The sequence below is a fragment of the Carcharhinus amblyrhynchos genome, chromosome 13 (genome assembly GCF_965287045.1).
Source record: "Carcharhinus amblyrhynchos chromosome 13, sCarAmb.v2.hapA, whole genome shotgun sequence".
In the NCBI taxonomy this organism is placed as follows: Eukaryota; Metazoa; Chordata; class Chondrichthyes; order Carcharhiniformes; family Carcharhinidae; genus Carcharhinus; species Carcharhinus amblyrhynchos.
This window is the reverse complement of record NC_137336.1, coordinates 50714743-50736767: the sequence shown is the minus strand read 5'-3', so window position 1 is coordinate 50736767 and position 22025 is coordinate 50714743. Positions and strand designations below refer to the sequence as shown.

General features: G+C 42.2%; 1 protein-coding gene across 2 annotated transcripts; it reads left to right on the top strand.

Annotated features, from left to right (window-relative positions):
* The first annotated feature begins 445 nt into the window (after nt 1-445).
* On the top strand, nt 446-21829 carry bod1 (biorientation of chromosomes in cell division 1). 2 transcript variants are annotated; one of them, XM_080201677.1, is made up of 4 exons: nt 446-760; nt 10909-11033; nt 15080-15267; nt 19554-21829. In XM_080201677.1, exons 1-4 carry the CDS (start codon nt 641-643, stop codon nt 19583-19585), a joined length of 465 nt encoding a protein of 154 aa, XP_080057803.1. In that variant the 5' UTR covers nt 446-640; the 3' UTR covers nt 19586-21829. The 2 variants fall into 2 exon arrangements, with proteins under 2 accessions (XP_080057803.1, XP_080057804.1); XM_080201678.1 differs by having other exon boundaries at nt 448-760; nt 15080-15279.
* The last annotated feature ends 196 nt before the right edge of the window (nt 21830-22025 follow it).

Here is a 22025-nt window from a genome sequence, read left to right as displayed (position 1 = left end):
TGATTGGAAGGGTGGAACATTTTTCAGGAATAATAACTGGATTATGCAACATGTAGGACAAATTCTGGACTCCATTAACTCAAAAATAACTTGTGCGATTGACCTTTATTCATGCTGCTTTTTGGTATTTTCTTGGAAATGCAAAAATAACTTGTGCGATTGACCTTTAGTCACGCTGCTTTTTGGTATTTTCTTGGAAATGCAAAAATAACTTGTGTGATTCACCTTTATTCATGCTGCTTTTTGGTATTTTCTCAGAAGGAAATGTGATCACTATTTTTGAAACTGTTTCGCAGCTTGGTTGCTTGTTATGTGTGACTTTTACCTGCAGTTAAGGAACAAGTGTCAACTATTCGTCAGTTCCAATGTTATCAAAAGGACATTGTAGGGGTTCTCCAATAGCTGCCCAAGCAAAGACTAATGCGCACGCGCTGCCCGGCCGGGCCCGGTTGCTCGCACGGCCACCTGGGAGTTGGAGTCGCGCACGCGCGTCTTCGGTGGGCCGAGAACTACATCCCCCAGAAAGCAGCGCGCCGTTGGGAGCACAGGCGCACTGCTACAGCCGCTTCCTGCCCTGCTGAGCGCTTGACAATCCCGAGTGAGGTTCAGAGCAAGGCCCCGGGCTTTCCCTTCCACCACCATGGCCAAAAACCTGCCGCCCGAAGATCCCAACCTCATCGCCATGATCGTGGATCACCTGAAGAGCCGCGGCCTGTTCGACGAGTTTCGCAGAGACTGTCTGGCTGATGTCGATACCAAGGTGAGAGAGAGAGAGACCGAGGGTTTGGGCCCCCTCCCCTCGAGGGACCCGGCGGTTGGGTTGGTGGGGACCCGGGGTCGCCGTTTACTGGCGTCCGGCTCGAGCAGCTGTCTTCCCTAAAGGACACTAGTGAGTCACACGCGTTTTATTTCCTGCCCTGGTCCCCAACCCGGGTCCCTCAGAGCTTTACACTGGGTCTCTGGTTTTACCAGCCCAGGGACAATGCCGCCTCACCCTCCTCCTCCTCCCTGTTGAACACCACTGGTAGGAATCACTGCAGGACAAGGGCACACAATGTACTCTGGGTAGGGGACTCCAATGTCATTCGTCAAAGTCGTACCCTGTATTGACTGAACTGGCCAAGTTCCAGAGGACATTACTGCTCGACTAAGTCTGCCAAAACGTGCTTGACCACATCCTCACCATTTGTTTGTCTCAGGCAGTCTGGGACCTGGTGGGCAATGGGTGGGTTTCAGACACTCTGCTGTCCTTCAGTTCCCTGGAGACCCACTGTCGGGCAGGTTCTGTCTAGGAATTAATCCAAGTTATGAGTGACGCACTATCCCGTAGACCAGTAATACGGTGATTGAAGGTGCCTCCCAGCACTAGGAAAGGGAGTAGGAGGATGAGGCAGTCTTGTCCCTGGAATAGTAAACCAGAGACTTTGGACAAAGAGGGACCCTGGTTGGGACCACGTTAGGAAAGGATGTATGTGGTTCACTAATGTTTTTTTGGGAAGACAAACATGCCATCATTACCTAATCTGGCCTGATTCCAGATCTGCAGCAATATGCCTGACTCACATGCAAATCACTCAGTTGATAAACTGCTAAAAAGTTAGTAAAATATAAAGGAACTGTTCAGATCACCCGGCATTGACTTAAGCACTGGAAGTTACAACGGCAAACCCAGCCCTATCCTCCATACTGTCATTTGGGAGCTTCTCTCAAAATTGAAAGAGTTGTGTCACAGAACAGTCAGACAACAGTGTACTTTACAGATCATGTCTTGGACACTAGCAGAGGTGGCAGCACAGTGGTATACAATTTAGAGGCAGTTGACCTGTGATCATCAACCTTGCTTTCATGCCATCAACGTCGACTCTGGCCCTCATGAAGGCTCAATGCGTCATACCTGCTTCCTACCAAGTTGATGGTCTGCACTCTCCCAGTTGAACACCACTTGTAGGAAGCACAGCGGGACAAGGGTGCAGAGTTATTGTGGGTGGGGGAACTCCAGTGTCATCAATAAAAGATGTTGATGCTAGATTCAGTCTGCAATGAGGGAAAAACACACTTGACTACATCATCACCATTTGATTGACAATATTGGTAGAAGTAACTACTGCACAATCTTTGGAAATAAAGTCCCATCTTCACACTGAGGATACACTCCATTGTGTTGTGTGGCACTATCACCATGCTAAGTGGGACAGATTTCAAATGTATCTAGCAACTCAAAGCTGGACATTCATGAGTTGCTGTGGCGATCAGCAGCAGCAGAGTACTCAACCACAATCTGTAACCTCATGGCTTGGCATATTCCCCCACTCTACCATTATTACCAAGCAAGGGGATCAACCTCAGTTCAATGAAAAGTGCAGGAGGGCATGCTAGGAACAACACCAAGCATATCTAAAAATGAGGTGTCAACCTGGTAAAAGCTACAACTGCATGTCAAACAGCATAAGCAGAAAATTATAGAGTGAAGCAATTGCACAACCAATAGATTAGATCTAAGATCTGCAGTCCTGCCAAATCCAATCATTAATTGGGGGTGGGCAACTAAACGCATCACTGGGGGAGAAGGCTGCAAAAATATACCCATCCTCAATGATGGAAGAGCCCAGAACATCAGTGCAAAAGGTAAGGCTGAAACATTTGCAACAATCTTCAAGTGGATAATCCATCTCTGCTTCCTCCGGAGTGCCCAGCATCAGCCTTCAGCTACGTTGATTCACTCCACATGATATTAAGAAACGGCTAGAGGAACTGGACACTGCCAAGGCTACAGGCCCTCGCAATATTCCAGCAATAATACTGGAGACTTGTGCTCCAGATCTAGCTGTGCCCCTAACTAAGCTGTTCCAGTACAGCTAAAACAATGGCTTCTACACAGCAGTGTAGAACATCGCCCAGTTATGTCCTGTCCACAAAAAAAAGGATCAATACAACCCAGCCAATTACCACCCAATCAATAAAGTGATGAAAGGAGTCAACAACACCACTATCAAGCGGCACTTACTTAGCAATGACCTACTTACTGAAGTTTAGGGTTCCTCAGCTTCTGACCTCTTATAGCCTTGGTTCAAAGTTGGACAAAAGAGACAAATTTCAGAGGTGAGGTGAGATTGACTAACCTCGGCATTTGATTAAGACATCAAAGAGCCGTGGCAAAACTTGGGAATCAGGGAGTCAGTCTCCAGTAGTTGGAGTCATATGTGGCAAAAAGCAAGATGATTGTGGTTGTTGGAGTTTAATCATCTCAGTACCAGGACTGCTGGAGTTCCTCAGGATAGTGTCCTAGGCCCAACCATCTTTAGCTGTTCCACCAATGGCCTTCCATCATGACGTTAGAAATGGAGATATTCGCTGATGTTTGTACAACGTTCAGCACCAATTTCTCGTACTGAAGCAGAAACCTTGTTCAAATGCATCAATACCTGGACAATATCCAGGCTTGGGCTGACCAGTGGCAAGTAACTTTCACACCACACAAGTGCCAGTCAGTGACCATCTCCAACATGAGAAAATCTAACTATCGCCCCTTGGTATTAAATAGTATTAACATCACTAAATCCCCATCCTGGGATATCAACACCATTGGTGTTACCATCGACCAGAAGCTGAACTAGCCACATAAATACTGCGGCTGCAAGAGCAAGTCAAAGGCTAAGTATTCTGCAGTGAGGAACTCACCCCCTGACTCTCCATGTCTACCATGTGCAAGGCATAAGTCAGGAATGTGATGGAATACTCTCACTGGCTTGGATGTATGCAGCTCCATACATACTCAAGAAGATTGACGTCATTCAAGACAAAGCAGCTTGCTTGACTTGCACTACATCTACAAACAGCAGCAGTATTAACCATCTACAAGATGCATTGTAGGAACTCACCATGGCTCCTTAGATAGCATCGACCACCGCCATCTAGAAGGATGAGGGTAGCAGGTGTATGGGAACACTACCACCTAGAAGTTCCCCTCCATGCCATCCACTGTTCTGAGTTGGAAATAATCATCGTTCCTTCACTGTCACTGGGTCAAAATCCTGGAACACCCTCTTAACAGCACAAAGAATGTGCCTAAGCCACAAGCATTACAGTGGTTTAAGAAGACAAGCCCATTACCATTTTCTCGAGAGAAATTAGGTGTTATAATTCAGGTCAGAAACTCCAAAGTGTTTTATGAAGTCTGCCTGGGTCATTTTTTTGCAATTTGAATTTGGCTGGGATAACCATGAGATGTTTCACTTCAGGTAGCAAACAAAGTTTATTAAGAATATAGTTAACATGTAAAGAAAGAAAATTAACAATAACTTTTACCAATTACAAACAAGAAAAAAACATGATATTTTAATAAACACAACCAAACAAATCCATAATAAAACCCTTGCCACAGGTTTAGCACAGAATGTGAATGCTCACATGATGCCAGAACTTATCTTTGGTTGGATGCTGCAGTTCTCTTGATATACACACACACACACATACACACACACACAAGCTTAAAGTCAGAACAGCTTCTCAAAAAAAAGGAGAGAGACGGAGCTAGTCGTATTAACTAGCAAACCACCAACAGAGAATTTTCACTCCAGGAAGGCAAGAATACCTGCTTCCCGCTAGCCGAATGAATGTACAATACCTGAGAAAGAGAAAAACAAACACTGCTTTTCAATTTTGATATCCAAACACCTGTTAACTAAACCAGCAGTCAAATTGAAAATTAAACCTTGAGTTCAGTATGGAAAAAAAGTCCAAAACACATGACCTGCTGCCCAGTCATAAATTCTAAGACAGCACATTAAGCCCAGATTAAAAATAAACAAAACCTCAGCTAAACCATTGAAGTAGCTTTAGAGACATCTAAGCAGGCAGCCGGTGCCACAATGAAACCAGAAGGACTGCTTACAAACTGCAGAGAACGTGATTTAAAAAAAAAACATTTCTTAAAGGCACATTGGCGTCACAAAAAATTTTCACATTTTGTCAATGAAATAAAAAAAACCCACCCCAGGGATGGAGTGAGAGGGTGGGAAGTGCCCTCTCCAGGGAGACTGAAAGACAGAGGGTGAGGAGACGGGATCAAGAGGGGTGCAGCCACTGCCGGCAGAGGGGTGACGGAAGCGCATCACAGTGCATCGGTGGAAGTGAGAGGGGAGCACAGGCTCCAGCGTTCGGCAAGGGGGAAGTGCATCGCTCTGGGTTGGGGCTGAGAGGGGAAGGTATTGCTCTGGGATGGTGGGGTGAGAGGGGAGTGCATCACTTTGGGGTTGGGGGGCACGAGATGGGAGCGCATTGCTCTGGGGTGGGGGGCGAGAGGGGAGGGCATTGCTCCAGGTGGGGGCGAGAGGGAAGTGCCGGCGCCAGGGTGGGGGTGAGAGGAGAGCACATGATGCCAGGGTGGGGGCGAAACAGAGTTGGGGGAGCATTGACTCTGGAGAAAGACGGCAAGGAATCTCACAGCACCAGGTTAAAGTTTAACAGGTTTATCTGGTAGCACGAGCTTTCAGAGTGCTACTCCTTCGTCAGGTGAGCACTCTGAAAGTTTGTACCACCAAATTGTTGGGCTTTAACCTGGTGTTGTGAGACTACTTACTGTGCCTACTCAAGTCCAACGCAGGCAACTCCACATCCAGAGAGAGAGAGACACTTTAAGACACCCAGTGGTTTGTTATGAGACTGGTTTAGGTTCTCAATCAATCATATGCCAGTGTTAGCAGGAAGTTTTGCAAAAAAGGAATTTAAGACTATATTCAATCACACAGCTTGATGGCTGTTTGTTTAAACTTCACTGTTTAAATATAAATGATATTAGACTGCTGTCAGTGAATTGGAATGTAGTAATCCAATAGGGAGTTCAGCTGACAGATATAAACTGTTTTGAGCTTTGCTCTTATGATTTATCATGCTTCAAGCTACTGAGTTGAAATACTATGTTGCAATTTGCTGACAATCTTCCAGTATTTTCTGGATGTGTCAGACACACCAATGAACATAGTAGTTCTATCAGTAAACAAATGTGAACATAAATAATGTTTTCTTGGCAAATACTTGGATATTTTTAACACAAGTTGAAGATATGGGAACTTGCAAAGAATGTTGACATCCTGGAGGGCTAACTAGATTGTGATTCATTTTTGTAATATTAAATTGACTTTGTTAATGCAGTTCATAGATTTATATAAGGGGTGTCAAGGATAATTATGGGAAGGGGGGAGCAGGGCGGTGGTGAGGGATGCTGCGAGTGTTTATATGGAGTATAATAGATGATGAACAGTATGTAACAAACAATAATTCAACTAAACAATTTAAACTATTTATAAATTGTTCGAACAAAGCTGAAGTACTTTGTGGGTGTTAGCAAAACCTGGAGATTAAAATACTGGGGGTGGGAATGAGGTAATCACTGAGCATTAAGATGGCTGAAGCAGGTGAAAGCTAACCTTTAAATTGAGGTTCCCAGTACGTTAACTTTCTATGGAGCCAGGATTGGATGTTCGTTAGTAGGAAATAGTATTTTAGTTGGTTAACAGTAAAAATTCAACATCTCAGCAATAGACTGAAGTATCAGCCCTAATAAGTAGCAACAAGTGGCGCAAGATATTTATTGTATTGTATTCCCTCTACTGTGTTTCATTTCACTGTTTGGGATAGGTTCGATGTGTGTGTATGTAACTGTAAAGTGATTTTGGAGCCATTGCATAAGCATGCAGATCTATCAGCTGAGGCCTAATTCTGTCTGTATTTACCTCCAGTTGAGTTCATTGCCTGAGCTTTATGTCAAACATTCATAAAGGTTACTGGATGATGAAGAGTGCATTCACAAGGAGAGCAAAACTACTGCCTTGGATCCGATATTTTATTTATAAAATTGTTAGTATTCTGTTATCCCTTCTTCAATGCTAGGAATTTATTCTGACCTTAAAAACTGAGTTTGGACAGTTTAAGTGGGGGCTAATTTAAAACTGTGCTCTGTAAACATATTTGCAGAGTGGATGACATATGGCAAATCAGTCTATTGTGTTCTATCCTCGGATACCTCGCAACCAGTCTCTCATGGGAATCTTGAAACACTTGCTAGGGAACGAGCTGAGGCAGTGTCCTGGTGCCCCCTTTATAAAGGTTTAGAGCTGGAAACAGGCCTGCAGCCCAACTTGTCCATGTCACCCTTTTAAAACACTAAGCTAGTCCCAATTGCACATATTTGGTCCGTGCCCCTGTGTACTATCTTCACAGTTTTTGAAGTATCTTATGGCTGAGCTACCATCAAGATGCAAGAACCCAGCTCCAACTTAACATTTGTGCTCTGCTCTGCTACCTACACCCAGCAAACACAGTACCTCTGTTGGCATTCTCTGCACTGCTCATTGGGGAAGTCTGAAGTAGAGCCTGAACCCAGCCCCTATGATTTGGGTAGGAATACAATCCTGAGAAAATGATAAGAATATAACTCTTGAGCAAATAGTTATGCCATCTGGACGTCAGCCCACTGTATACAGACCATCTTGTACCTATATGGACTGTTCGGTGGCAGACTCAAACAAGTACAAAGAGCAGCAAATGCTTACTTTTCTAGATTTCACGAAAGCTTTTGACAAAGTGAGCAGGACAGGCCTGTACTGGGTAGTAGAGGAATCAGTGGTCCTCCAAGCTTCACAGTTTCATATGGCCTTTTCATAACAAACATGGCCCCATTTATTTTGAAGGCTCCACATCTGACCATTTTGAGATCAAGAATGGAATGATCGAGTACTGTGTCTTAGTTCCAGTTCTCTTTGCTATCTCTTTCTGGATCCTACTGATCTGTACTTTCCCTGCTGATGTGGAAGGAATGTTCCTCCACACATGATGAGAAACTCCTCAACCTATCCAGACTGAGAACCAATACAACGTATGACATACCGTGAACATGGAACTATTCTAATGATGCTACACTAGCTGCCCAGACAGAAGTCAAGCTCCAAAGGCTTATGGGTCATTGTGCCTCAAACCTGAGTCATGTTACCCCTCGTTATTAGTGTCAAGAAAACTGTAGTTATGGAGCAGAGTTTTATGTCTGTGCTGGTGATCAGACTCAACAACACATCATTATGAGCAATTGTTACCATGGGTCTGTAGGGGCAGAAACCTGTGTCTTGACAAAGTGCTCAGGCCACACATCAGGCAACCACCAACTTTGGCCAGCTATCAAAACAATTGTTTAAAAAATAGCAAACTGACCTGCAGAACCAAGATGCTTATCTATAAGGCCTGCATCCTCAGCACTGAAGCCTGGACAACATGCACTTGCCAAAAACAAAATCTTAATATCTCACACATCTGATTTCTAGACACATCCTTGGCACCACATGAGAAGACATTCACCAATGATGCAGTCCTTTCAAGGCCAAGCATGCTAGTGCTAATCAAGCAAAGAAGGCTTTGCTGGTTTGGGCATGTGTGCAGGATAGAAGATGGATGCATCCCAAGGATATGCTGTACAGGGAGACGGTCGATGCCAAAAGACCAAGCTGAGTGTCCAGAGCTCTGATTCAAAGATGTGGTCATGATGGGAAAACCCTCTACATCATTCATGATAAGTGCAAAAAGCTAGCAGACAATCAATATAACCAGCTGAGAGCAGAAATTCATCATCACAGTGTCATACCGATTCTGAAGCCTTTCTTTATTCTTTCGTAAGATGTGGGCATCGCTGGCTAGGCTAGCATTTATGACCCATCCCTAATTGCCCTTGAGAAGGTGCTGGTGAGCTAGCATCTTGAACCACTGCAGCCCTTGTGATGTAGGTACATCCATAGTGCTGTTAGGAAGGGAGTTCCAGGATTTTGTCCCAGCAACAGTGAAGGAACAGTGATATATTTCTAAGTTGGAACATCCAAATGTTAGTGCTCACATGTGTCTTACGTCCCTTGTCCTAGATGGTAGAGGTCCCCAGTTTAGAAGGCGCTGTTGAAGGAGCCTTGGTGAGTTGCTGCAGTGCAACTTGTTTGTGGTACATAATGCTGATACTGTGTTTTGGTTATGAAGGGAGTAAACTTTGAGGGTGGTGGTTGGGGTGCCAATCCAGCTGACTGCTTTCTTTCCAGATGGTGTTGAGTTTCTTGAGCATTGCTGTAAATGAACTCACCCAGACAGTGGAGAATACTCCATCACATCCCTGACTTGTGACTTGTAGATAATGAGCAAGCTCTGGGGGAGGAAGTTATTTGCTGCTGAATTTCCAGCTTCTGACTTGTTCTTGTAGTCACAGTATTTATATGGCATTTCTATTCCTATAAGCCCAAAAGAAGATGCCAGCCCTACAAACAAGGTGCTAGCAGAGACCAGCCTGCATCACAGGCAAGGGACAACTTTATATCTGGCACTTGTGGCAGACTTTGACTTTCTGATTTGTCTGGTTCAACCATCAAAAGAAGTTACTTACAACAACATCAAACTTCAGTAGCTAAGATTTTATGAATAAAAAAGATCTTAGCAAAAAAATTCTAAGTCCAGGATGGGCAGGAAAACAGGAGAGTTTCTCTCTGGTTTTTTGGGTGAGTTCAAATCCAGAATTTTACGCACTTACTGTATGAAAAAAATGGGCTGAACCACTCCTCACCTATAGGGGAAGGGGACAGGATTTAAGTCACCAGCAAGCCTGCTGTGTAACAGGGAGCTATTGGCATGTAAAGATCTCTGTGGTTGCACATGTGCAGTGACAACCAGCAGAGCTGGCCTGAGAGAGAGATCTGTTAACTCTCTGCTGCTGCAGCCAGCCTCGACCCAGATTCCACCCCCTTCCCCAAACCAGCAATTGAAGGCCCCTCATCACCTGGAAATACCGCTGCCGCCCCTCCCTCTGCTGCTCAGATTGATTTCTCTTCCTCCTCCCCCCCCCCCACGCCCCCACACCAATCTTCTGCCGAGTGGCAGTGGGACATCCTCCCTATCCAGTCGTCTTGCTCCCTTCAGGCCTCACCCTCCCACCCTTGGCACTGACCTGTGGGCAGTGCCACTGCCCCTTGGGCACTACTAGGGTGGTGGGCTGGCATTGCCCAAGGGACACCCACCTTGCCCTTGACCTCCCTGGGGGAGGCTCAATGGCCTTTGGTTCTACTGGGGAGGCCATCATGATTGGTTTTCATTTGTGGGGACCATACATGAATCTCGCCGGAAAGAATCTCTCCCGTCAAGGCCACAAAGGCAAATAAGCTGGGATGATTGCATCTCAGGCTTGCTAATCACATGGGAATGAGCCTTTGCATATATTTGAATAATTTATTCAGCCTTTTGCCAGAAATGGATGGGAGGCTAAATGCACCAGATATCTGGTGCCATTAAGATTGCGAGAGGCGAGAAATCGGGCGTGAACCTGATCTCTTGGCGTTTGCGTGATTTTACCAGCTCATCCCGTCTATTAAGTAAAATCGGCCCCAATATGTTTTGACTTCATTTATCCTTGAGTATCTGAAAATTATAACCACAAGTTTGTACATATATTTTGCAATGTTGCAGAGATGATGGTCTTGAATAGGAAGCTTTGGGGTCAGTTTATGATTTATCATTTTTTGTGGGTAGGATGATTGTAGCTGCTGTTCTGGAGCATTTGTTTTGCAATTTTTTTTGTTTTCAATGTTCAGCACTGTGTTTGTGTGGCTAAGAGAGTGCCCAAGTTACTTGCTTTTGGACATCTTCTGTTTGACGTGGGATAGTTTACCACCTTTTCAAGGCTTTATGACTCAACTTAGAGAGCAAAACATTGACTGTGGGTAAGTCAGTGGAGCCCTTGCATAATAAATCAATGTGTTACTTTAAGGTGGTGCCATTTGCGTTAAGCAGTATGGATGGGATTTTGATTGTGTTCAGTGTGCAGTATTATACAGTACATTTAAATTGGTGCTATCTATTTGCTTTGTTTTAATCTATTTCTGTTAACCTGTGCAGCCAGCCTATCAGAATCTCAGACAGCGAGTTGATAATTTTGTGTCCAATCATTTGGCTAATCATGAGTGGAATCCAAGTCTTAACAAAAATCAACTACGTAATGAACTTCGACAAAGGGTCTGTAAGTGAGTACACTGTTTTATTTAAATCTTTTCATAGCTTCCCAAGTTTTATCCATCGTTTGGCTACTTTCATGCTGCCTGATTTACACCTCCATCAAGTTTGGAAATGCAGCTTTCATCTTGGCTTTATGGCCCAAGTTATTTGGGTTTTTGCCACAATCTGACAGTTTTAATATCACTTTACTGATAGCAATTTGTTTTATTTCTAGATTTTTTTTAAACCTGGCTGGACTTATCTAGATTATTGTTCAGTTTTGGGCAAAGTGCTTCAGGAAAGATCTATTTCTCTAGTTGATGGTGTAATTCAGATTCACCAGGAGAATATTGGGGCTTAGAGAGTTGACTCTCAGGACAGATTGCATAAATGTGGCTCATTTTACTTTTTATTTTTTTCTCTGCCCCTGTTAGACTTGTCTGTCTGATTGTTGTGCACCTTTTCTTCCCTGTCACATACTCTGCCCTCCCAAATTTCCCAACGTACCAGTACTCATGGCCTTACCACTTTTTTACCATTGTCCCAACTTTTAGATAAAGTTACAATTTCCGTCTGTCTCTCTGCATCCTCCAAAACATCTTTGTGCTGTCCCCTTATGGCCAGCACTCCAAACTGCCCCATCCTACTTCTCACTGTATTCCCACTCAGTGTGCTGGCTAAGGACTGGTCTTGTCAATCTACTCCGTATCCAATTCACCCTTCCCACTGCTGACCCTTTGCACTTCAACATCTCACCTCTCGCTGCTCCTCTGTACCTCTTTCTCAGACTGTCCTTTCATTCACAAACAAAGACCGTACCATATTGGAGCTTATTGTGGATAATTACATCAATGTCATGGGCTTGACTGAAACCTGACTGAGGGGTGGTGGCACTTTCCTCTTAACTGAAGCCTCCCCACCTGGCTATAGCTTGCATCACATATTTTAGTCTGACTGCCGCAGTGGTGATATAGCGCTACTAACTAAATCTCATCTTGATCTGTTCCTTTATTTCTCTGGCACTCCCTCCTCATTTGAACATGTCTCCATTTCCACCCTTCTCGCCGCTGATTTAAAGTTCTGATTTTCAGTGCCGACCTAAGTACCATGCTAATTTGTTCAACAAACTGTCTCCACTTCTTTCCTCCCTCAGTCTTTACAGTGAACGACCGCTCATCCATGGTAATTTTAATCTCCATTTCAATTCATCATGTTCTCCTTCCAGAGCTCACTGTCCTCCTATTCTCCTTAGAAACTTTCCAACTCCTATTCAGGACTTCCCAGTTTGACCTTGTTAGCTGACTTACATGGCCTTGCTATTCCCTTATTATCAATCAAAGGTAAGGCCATCTCAGATCACTTCCACTCTCATCCCTTTTCCTTCTCCATACCGTATTTCAGCCCCTGAAAATAAATTCTTCACCCAATTCACTTAAAAACTGCACATTCAAAATGCCAACTATCTGGCCTTTGCCTCTCCATTCACAATATTTCAGCAGCTACCAATCTGCTAAACCACATGCTTGCAACTTCAAAGCACTAGTCCCCGCTAGAACAGTTGCTCTCTGTTATTCTAGCTATTGTCTTGCTATGGCCAACATATCTGCTGCCTCAAGTTGAACTGATATAGACTTCAAAGGATGTAGAGCACAACTAGCTTAGCCATTCACAACCAGATCATGCTGGGCCACATAAACCTTTATCAGGTCCCACTCATTCTGCAAAGGTCATGCAAAGGTAACATCCGACTTTGTTTCTCTGCAGTAAGCCATCTTCTTAAATTCCTCTCTTCTCTTCACCTCTAATGATGAAGACAAGGACTTGATGGATTTCCTTATCACCAAGACTGAGATCATCTGACCACCTGCCTCTGTCACTTATCTCCTTTCTCTGGCCCTGCGGGCAAAACTTCTAATATGCCACTTCCTTCCTTTTCCCTGAACTTGTCTTCCCTTTTTATTTCCCTCTCTCCTAACTCTCCTCATACCCTCCAAGCTCATCTTATCCATGAGACTCAGCTCTGGCTCTCTTGACTCTATTCCTATTAAACTCCTGACCACCCAACTTCCCTCTCTGCTTCCATGTTAGCTAACATAGTTAATGGTTCTCTCTCCTCAGGTTCTGTCCTCTTTCCTTCAAATCTGTCATCATCACCATTGTCCTAAAAGAAAACAGCCCTTGACCATCCCTGTCCTTACAAATGACTGCCCCATCTCCAACCTTTCTTTCCTCTGTGAAATCCTTGAACCTACTGTTGCCTTGAAATTTATGTCCACATCAATGTTTGAATCCCTGTAGTCAGGATCCTGCTCTTGCCACAGTACTGAAATTGTTCTGATCAAAGTCCGAAATGAAATCTTACCTGACAAAGGCAAGCTATTTCCTTTCAAACGGTTTGAGGCCTTTGGTATCATTGATCACACCATCCTCCTCCAGTCCTTCTCCAGGCATTCGTCTGGTTCTATTCTTACCTGTTTAAACATAATTTATTATCAATGGCTTCTCTTTTTATTCCTTTGGTATTTCCCAAGGATCCCACCTATTTGTGGCCTACAAGCAGCCACTCTGTGATATCCAAAAACATTCCGGTTTTCTCTCGCACACTGATGACACCCAGAATTACCACTTCTGTCAACCTCTCCATTGTCTTTAAATTGTCAGACTGCTTATCTGATGCTGGATCAGCAGAAATTTCCTCCAATTAAACATTGAACACACTGAAGCCAAATGTTTTCAGTCCCCGCCACAAACTCCACTAACTTGCCACTGATTCCTTCCCTCTCCCTGACAACTGTCTGAGACTGAAGCAGACTGTAAGCAACCTCAACATTTTGCCCACGGCAGAGTTTTAAACATATCCATTCTGTCATTAACACAACCTATTTTCACTTCTTTAACATTGTCAATCGCCACTCCTGCCTTAGATGTTCTGCTGCTGAAACCTCATCCGTCCTTTTGTTATCTCCAGACTATTCTGACACACTTGTAATTGTGTCTGGAAAATAATCAATCCCTCATCCCTTTCAAAAAAGTCAACAATCTCAAAACAGTTTGATTTTTTTCTCCTTGAAAATTTCATCCAGTGACCATTTTCCACAAAATATTGCTGCTGTTACATGTAGCCTAGAAATACAAATGTTAGGTTGCCTATATTGCAGTCCCTCTGTTCATGTATTTTGAATTTACTGCTTTTCTTAATAAAAGTGCATGACTCTACTGAAGAAATAGCACATCTAAAATGATATCTAAAAGGTATTGTGACCTCGGTAACAAATGCAATGGGCAGGATTTTCAGGCCGAGCTCACCCCAAGGCTGGAAAATTCCACCCAAGGTCAAAGGATTGTTGCATGATCTGCCCTGCCTGCTACAATTCTGGACAGGACAGGAAAATTCTGCCCAATATTTTTGCTGAGCATCTCTTAGGTATAAATATGGAAGGAACCATTTCTGCATTTTATAATCCTTTTCTTCAGTTCTTTCGTAATCTTTCTTTACTTGAATATCTAATTAAACAGCTAAAAAATAGTTTGCCAAACTGATGTTTTTCTCTTACCCATGTGCTGTATCAACTACACAACCTCTGTCCCTGGAAGTAATTATTTCAGTTTGATATGGCATTCAATACGGAGGGACTAGTAGAAACTATCTCAATTACTAATTTAAGCCTAGATATGTTGTGCAGATACTGTTAAATTTAATTTCTGATTCAGATTCACTGCTAGCGTTCATATAGCATTTTGATGCAAGCAAATCTTTTGCAATGGTAACTTAACTTCAGCTAGTTTTTCAAAAAAAATTAGTGCTTTAAATTTACTGAAGTGACTACTGTCTGCTTAACAATATTACTGCAATAGTTATTTATATGGTTTCTTTATATTTTGGAACATTTTTGCACCTATTGGTCTCAATTTTACTTTGCAATGAGGTGGCAATGTCAGACATTTTCATGAGATGCATGTAAGTTACTTTTGTAGTCTTTTTAATGGAGTATGGAGAATGAGTATAGCTCTGGTCTAAGCAATTGATGTTACAAAAAGGGCACTATATAACTTTATCATTATTTATGTACCCAAGATCAGGCATGTTGGAGTCGGGCGTGGACAGAATTATTTCTCAGGTCGTGGATCCAAAACTGTATCACATATTCAAACCACAGATAGAGAAGGCGGTCCATGAATTTATGGCTACAGAAATGAATGAGGAAGCTGTGCCAAATCCACCTCCAGAGCCTGAAAAACAGGAGCTCCCTGCTCCAACTTCAGGTACACCCTGAGGTCTTGTATCATCTTTTTATTTTTCTCTTTTTACATTCATTTGTTTGTTTCTTTGTAAATCATTTTCATATTGAGAAAAGTAAAATTTTAAGTTCACTGTCATAATGTTAAAAATATTAGGCTTATATTTTCTTCAAGTTGCTCATGAGGCCATATAAACAAAGGGACATGTAGTTCACAGGTAATAAGATTACCTGTGTCTGCAGTACTCTTAGGCACCCAGTACAGCAACAAACACACCTAGTCAGATATAAAAGAACAAATTGCAGAATAAAGCCTAGTAACAGTATTAAACAGGAGAAGATCTTTGGCCCATCGAGCTGCACTATTCACAGAACATTGTTTTTGTGCATTTCTATTAATCTGTGGTATCTGAATTAGAATTGATTTGTTTTGGATTGAGGCTGCCATTTTTCTTTCACATCCAGCAGATATTAATCTCAACAGGCATGGTTGGATTTGGAAGGTCATTGTCTATTCTGCTGTGGCACTCATTTACACCACACTAAAATTTAGATTCACAATTCTAAATCATCTTGTGGTTGTAGTTGGCTGCAGAATTTTTATTAAAACTTTTTATTAAAAGCATTTACTCTAATTAGCCTGATGTGTCATGGTGATTCAGTAGTTTTTTTCCTATTTGTTGCTATTGCATTAGCAATAGTTTAATGAAATTTTCCCATTGTTTCATTTTGTAAGTAAAGTCAGTTAGAAAAGTTGTTTTTCTATCTATACTGCTCCCTACCTTAGCATTATTTGGGAAACAGTGCAGAATAAAGGTTGAAAAAGCTGCTTGGGCTTATTTTTAATATGTGATTAACATTGTTATGCTTTCCGTATGAAAGGAACTGTTCCCTCTGTGATCCCCTGGTCCACTCCTCTATCATCCCAATACCTCATCCCTGTCCCATTCCCTAGCAATTACAGCAGGTAAAACACCTGCCCCTTTACCTCCTCATCCTTTACCATCAAACATTCCTCCCAGATGAAGGAGAGGTTCATTTTCTCTTCTTTCAGTTTAGTTTACTGCATTTGCTGCTCACAGTGGGAGGGAATATTAGGGTGACGAAACATAAAATGGGTGACTGCTTTGCGGAACACCTTCTCTCAGTCCATAAACATGACCCAAACCTTCCTGTTGCTTGCCATTTCAATTCACCATCTTGCAATCATGCTCACATTTCCTCCTCTCTATTTACCCCATCAATGTTTTTTGTCAGCTGCTGCAATATTCCAGTGAAGGCCAATGCAAACTGGTACAGCACCTCATCTTCTGAATAGACACTTCACAGTCTTCTGGACTTCACACCATGAACTCTCAACTCCTTTAATTTTTGTTTTCATAGAGTCATGGTCAGTGGGATTCTGCAATCTAATTCACCCTTCCAGTGAGAACGGAGACTTTGGCACTCAGCTAAAACTCCATCCACTGAAGCAAGATTGAAGAATCCCAGCCACAGGTGAGGTTGGAGTATTCTGGTCATAGAGCTTTACAGCACTAAAAGAGATCCTTCGGCTCATTGTGCCTGCACCAGCCATCAAGCAGCATCTGTTCTAATCCCATTTTCCAGCTTTTGGTCCATACCCTCATATGCTGGGGCATTTCAATTGCTCATCTAAATGCTTCTTAAGTATTGTGAGGGTTCCTGTATCTACCATTCTTTCAGGCCATGAGTTCTAAATTCCCACTACCCTTTGGGTGAAAATGATTTTCCTGAAATTCCCCCTAAATTTCCTGCCCATTACCTTAAATCTATGCTCCCTGGTTATTGTTCCCTCAACTTAGACTAGAGAGAAAATATTTTTTCCTCTACCTATGTCTCTCATAATTTTACACAGTCAGGCACCCTCAGCTTTCCCTGTTTTAAGGAGAACAACTCCAACCTAACCAGCCTCATTTCATAGTTGAAATGCTGCAGCCCAGACAACAACCTGGTGAATCGCCTCTGTGTCCTTTCTAGTGCAATAACGTTCTTCCTATACGTGACAAACAGAACTGCATACAGTACTCTAACTCTGGCCTAACAAACATTTTATACAGCTTCATCATAATCTCCCTGCTCTTGTATTCCATGCCTTGGTTAATAAAGGCAAGTATCTCATATGCCATTTTAGCCACCTTATCTACCTGTCCTGCAGCCTTCAGGGAGCTTTGAACATGCACTGTTTAGTCCCTCTGAACTTCCTGGCATCCTACTGTTCATGATGTATTTTCTTGCCTTATTAGTCCTCCTGAGATGCATTACCTCTCACTTTTCAGTGTTAAGTTCCATTTGCACTGTTCTGTCCCTTTGACCAGCCTGTCTACGTCAACCTGTAATCTGAAGCTTTTTTCCTCTCTATTTACCACACCACCAAATTTTTTGTCATCTGTAAATTTACTGACCATAACCTACACATTCCTGTCATTACCACTCCCTTTATCTTCTGTCCATGACATCATTTAATCTTTCCTAACCCCAACCTATTCTAACCTTCTATTTTGCTTCCTGCCCCCCACCCACTTCCAATGGCATAAAATTCATTGTGTCCCTATCTCTTTTCAGCTCCGAAGAAGTCATACAGACTCAAAACATTGGGCCCTATTTTATCATTTTGATTCTCAGTGCTAGGCAGACATGAAACTGAGTGTGTTTGAGATCAGACTTTTAGACCCATTCTGAGGCACACCTACAAATACTCTATCTTTTTTTCTGTGCAAAATAAAATATACTGCTGCTCACCTGCCATTTCCATCCCCGGCTGGATAATGCCTCCTCCTGGCCCCCACAGACATTGCCCCGCTCTCACAACATTATTGACCCCTTATCCTCCCACCTCCCTGCCACCCAGACACCCCCACCCTCCCCAACCCCCTCCGATCTCAGGCAGAGTGGCAGTGGACCACCATACCACCCCACCACTCTCAGGCAGAATGGCAGTGGACCCTCCTTTTCACACCTATTAATCACAGGCAGAGTGGCATGGACCCATTCGCATTTAAATCACCATCGTGCCTGTCCAATCATGGCCATATTTCAGCCTTGATAAAGGGGGAACCAGCATTGAGGCAGGCACGATCGAGCTACTTGTTTCACGCCTGACTTTATCAAGTTTCCATTTCTGAAAACAAGCGCAATGTGATGGTAAAATCAGGCCCGTTAATTCTGTTTCCCCTGGATGCTTCAGACTTGACTTTTTCTAGCATGTTGTTTTTTTTTAAAGATATCCAGCAATATTTAGCTTTTGTGAGTTTTCTAAATTGTGTTTAATAGTCCAGTTTGTTCAGTGTACAGTTGTTTACATTTTACCAGTGCAGTTTAAATATAGTTTTGAAGTGTGAATTTTTGTGACCGTTTTACTTTGCATTATCTATATGTATGAATGTGAGTATTGATACATCTATTCCATGTGTAATAGCAAAGGATGCCAACAATGTATTTTGCATTTCTTGAATTTTTTATCAAGGAAAATTCTTCAAGATGCTTTCAATAAAGAGATGCAAAAGAGGGAATGAATAAAATAACAGCCCATTGAACCATAGTGAGAGAGTTTGGATGAATGACAACTGGGGTTTGTAAATGTAGAGACAAAAGTGGTGTGGTATAGGAATTTAATTTTTAAAGTTTATTTATTAGTGTCACAAATAAGCTTACGTTAACACTGCAATGAAGTTATTGCGAAAATTCCTTAGTTGCCACACCAGTGCCTGTTTGGGTACACTGAGGGAGAATTTAGCATGGCCAATGCACTGAACCAGCATGTCTTTCGGACTGTGGGAGGAAACTGGCGCACCCAGAGGAAACCCACGCAGACACAGAGCGAACATACAGACTCCGCATAGATAGTCACCCAAGCCAGAAATCGAGCCTGGGTCCCTGGTGCTGTGAGGCAGCAGTAATGATTTCTAGAGAGTAGGACACAGTCAGTTGAAACTCAATGCAGGGAGATGGGAATAAGAAATGCAAAGAAGACTAGAGTCAGAGAAATGAAGGACATAATTTTGGAAGCAGTTGCAAGGATAGGACGGGTAAGACCATAAATGCATTTAAAGACCAAAAACTGAACTTTAACTATAATACCCTGGAGGACAGGAAGTCAGTATCATTCAGTGAGAATGGAAATGATGGATGACAAAGCTTTGTGTACAGGCAGCTCAGTTTTGACATTTAAAATAATAAATCCTTGTGTGTAATTACCCTAAATGTGAGAACATTTTCGGATCTATTAGAATATATAATGTTCAGATTTAAGATATTCTGTATGAGTATTGAAAACTCTTCATTTTCTTGCAGGTAACGCTTCAAATGCCCTAACACCAGCATAACAATGACTGACTTTTCTACGTTCAGTGCTATCTTCTTCAGCTGTTGTTGCACGATCAGTCAAGAATAAATTTTACTCTGGGGCAAAGGTGCTTATCGAGCATAAACTTAGTTGAATGCTGTCTATTGTTTACAGCAGCATTGCTGCATCATAGTTAAATTGAGGAACTGATTACTGGGCACTGAAGTAAAAATGGAATTTAATGGATTTCAATTACATACAATTTGGGAATTTTGAAGATTGAATATGAACAGATGCTATGATGCTTTGGGCAACATTTCAAACTTTGAAAAATATTAAGAAGGTCAGAATAAATGAAGAAAATGTTTTATAATAACTGGACAAACTATGATTTCCATTGAAGGAGGACGTATACTGAAGAGAACAGTTTTTGTTTAATTTTCAATTTTGTATTTCATGGAAGATAGCAAATAACCTACTCAACAGCAATTCCTCTTTCTAAAAAGTCAATAGTGGTTTAACCCTTTGAGGACTGCAATAGCATTTCTTGTACAAAATACACGTTTAATATTTTGGGGTTCATAGAATGCTGAGAGTAAAATCATTGTCTATTCTTTGTTTTTTCTCATCACCTTTAAAACATTCAGCATCAAATTATTCATGGGATGTTAGTTGGTAGACCCTGTATGCCAGTAATTTGATCGGTTATATAAATTCAGTGCTGAAAGGGTTAAATAGTTTTTTCAGGAAATCTTTTGTTAAAATATTACTCTAGAAATTTTGTATTGAAAGCTTCTATTTGTTCTAAAGGATTTATACAGCAGAATTTATAGCTTTTTCTCATTACAAGTAAACTAGATCTTTGTACACTGAAAACTATGGTAATCAGTGAGAGCACATTTAGTCCAGTTTTACAATTGCAATTTTGTTCTGTCTCATTTATTCTCAGAAGAGCCTTATGTCAGGGAACAAGAGTTGTTACCTTACTATGCTGAATAATAGATTTTCCTTTTCCTTTTTGGTGTTTGAAAAGCCAAATATTGCATTATAACTTCAGGAAAATTAGATATAATAGGAATTCAATTGTTGCCTAATTTGAGGCTACTAAAGCATCACTTGCATGCAAGCTATCTGATAGTGTAAAAACACTGCTGGATTTTTCTCCATCTTCCATTCTGTGTCCTGGCAGAGGTCCCTTCCAATGCAGGCCAATTTTGAGGTAAAGTTTATTTATTAGTCACAAATAGGCTTACATTAACACTGCAATGAAGTTACTGTGAAAATCCCCTATTTGCCACATTCTGGCACCTGTTCGGGTACACTGAGGGAGAATTTAGCATAGTCAGTGCATCGAACCAGCACACCTTTCAGACTGTGGGGAGCAAACCCAGGCAGACACGGAAGAACGTGCTGACTCCATGCAGCCCAAGCCTGGAATTGAACCCAGGTCACTGGCACTGTGAGGTATCAGTGCTAACCACTGTGCCACCTTCTGTGCTACATCTGAGATGCAAAATGCACTTGTGTATACGTCAAAATAAAACGGATAACATAATTCTATTATTGGGCTTGAAAGCAACTTCTCTTAGACAAGGAGTGATGCAGTCAACCCATAAAACAACCTTGTACTACTTGAGCTTTGCAAAGTGTAGTGCAATTGGACTATAGTGCAACGTGCACCAATTCATTGGCTAAGAGATGGGACTGTATCACACACAGCCATTTTTGTATTGGCACTCTTTTGGCTCCAATTCTATGAGCTTGCATCTGAGTCAGCTCCCTGCATTTACAATGCTAAATTCGGATTCCTATCCCAGTGAAAGTAGATATTTCTTTGTGGACCCACAATGCTGGCACCAGGATAAGGCAACTCAGAGGCTTCATATTTAGTCTGTGGTCTGTACTAACTTGGGGAATCTTTAGCAGAATGGATCACCACAACTGGTTTCAGAGCCCCTGCTTTAATAAGTTCCTGCTCCTTAGTGGCTTCTGCAAATAGATTTGTGGACATTGGATGTTGGCAGGCTCAGGCTCAGCAGTGATGCTCGCAGTCTCGTTAGTCCAGATCTGTTTGAGCTGTTTGATTTTATAGTCACTGATTATTCATACACCAATATGAACTGCCTTAAAGTGATCTGGGGATGGAGAAAGGTATAAATTAGGGTAAATGAAAAGTTTGTGCATTTAAAAAAAACTAACTTTTTAATTTGATTCCTTTTCCAGGGTAGTTTTGAAGACTAATCTTGAAAACTTCCCTAAACAGAATAGTTCCCCCCCCCCCACCCCCCCCCCCACACCCTCTCTCTCCTCCACGGGTAATGAAATGTATCTTATTTTACACATTTACTGGATGATCCTGCTTTTTTGTTCTAGAGTAATATCTGGGTTCTCCTTGAGAAAATATTGATCTGCTAGGAATTGGAAATGTCAGTACCTCGTGGCTATTTGCACCAATTCATTTCTGATTATTGGTTTGAATT

What these genes read in the sequence shown, in the direction of transcription:
- bod1 (XM_080201677.1), top strand. Translation starts at nt 641, where the DNA reads ATGGCCAAAAACCTGCCGCCCGAAGATCCCAACCTCATCGCCATGATC. An exon ending in TGGCTGATGTCGATACCAAG is followed by an intron (nt 761 to 10,908) that starts GTGAGAGAGAGA and finishes TAACCTGTGCAG; the next exon opens with CCAGCCTATCAGAATCTCAG. An exon ending in GCTCCCTGCTCCAACTTCAG is followed by an intron (nt 15,268 to 19,553) that starts GTACACCCTGAG and finishes ATTTTCTTGCAG; the next exon opens with GTAACGCTTCAAATGCCCTA.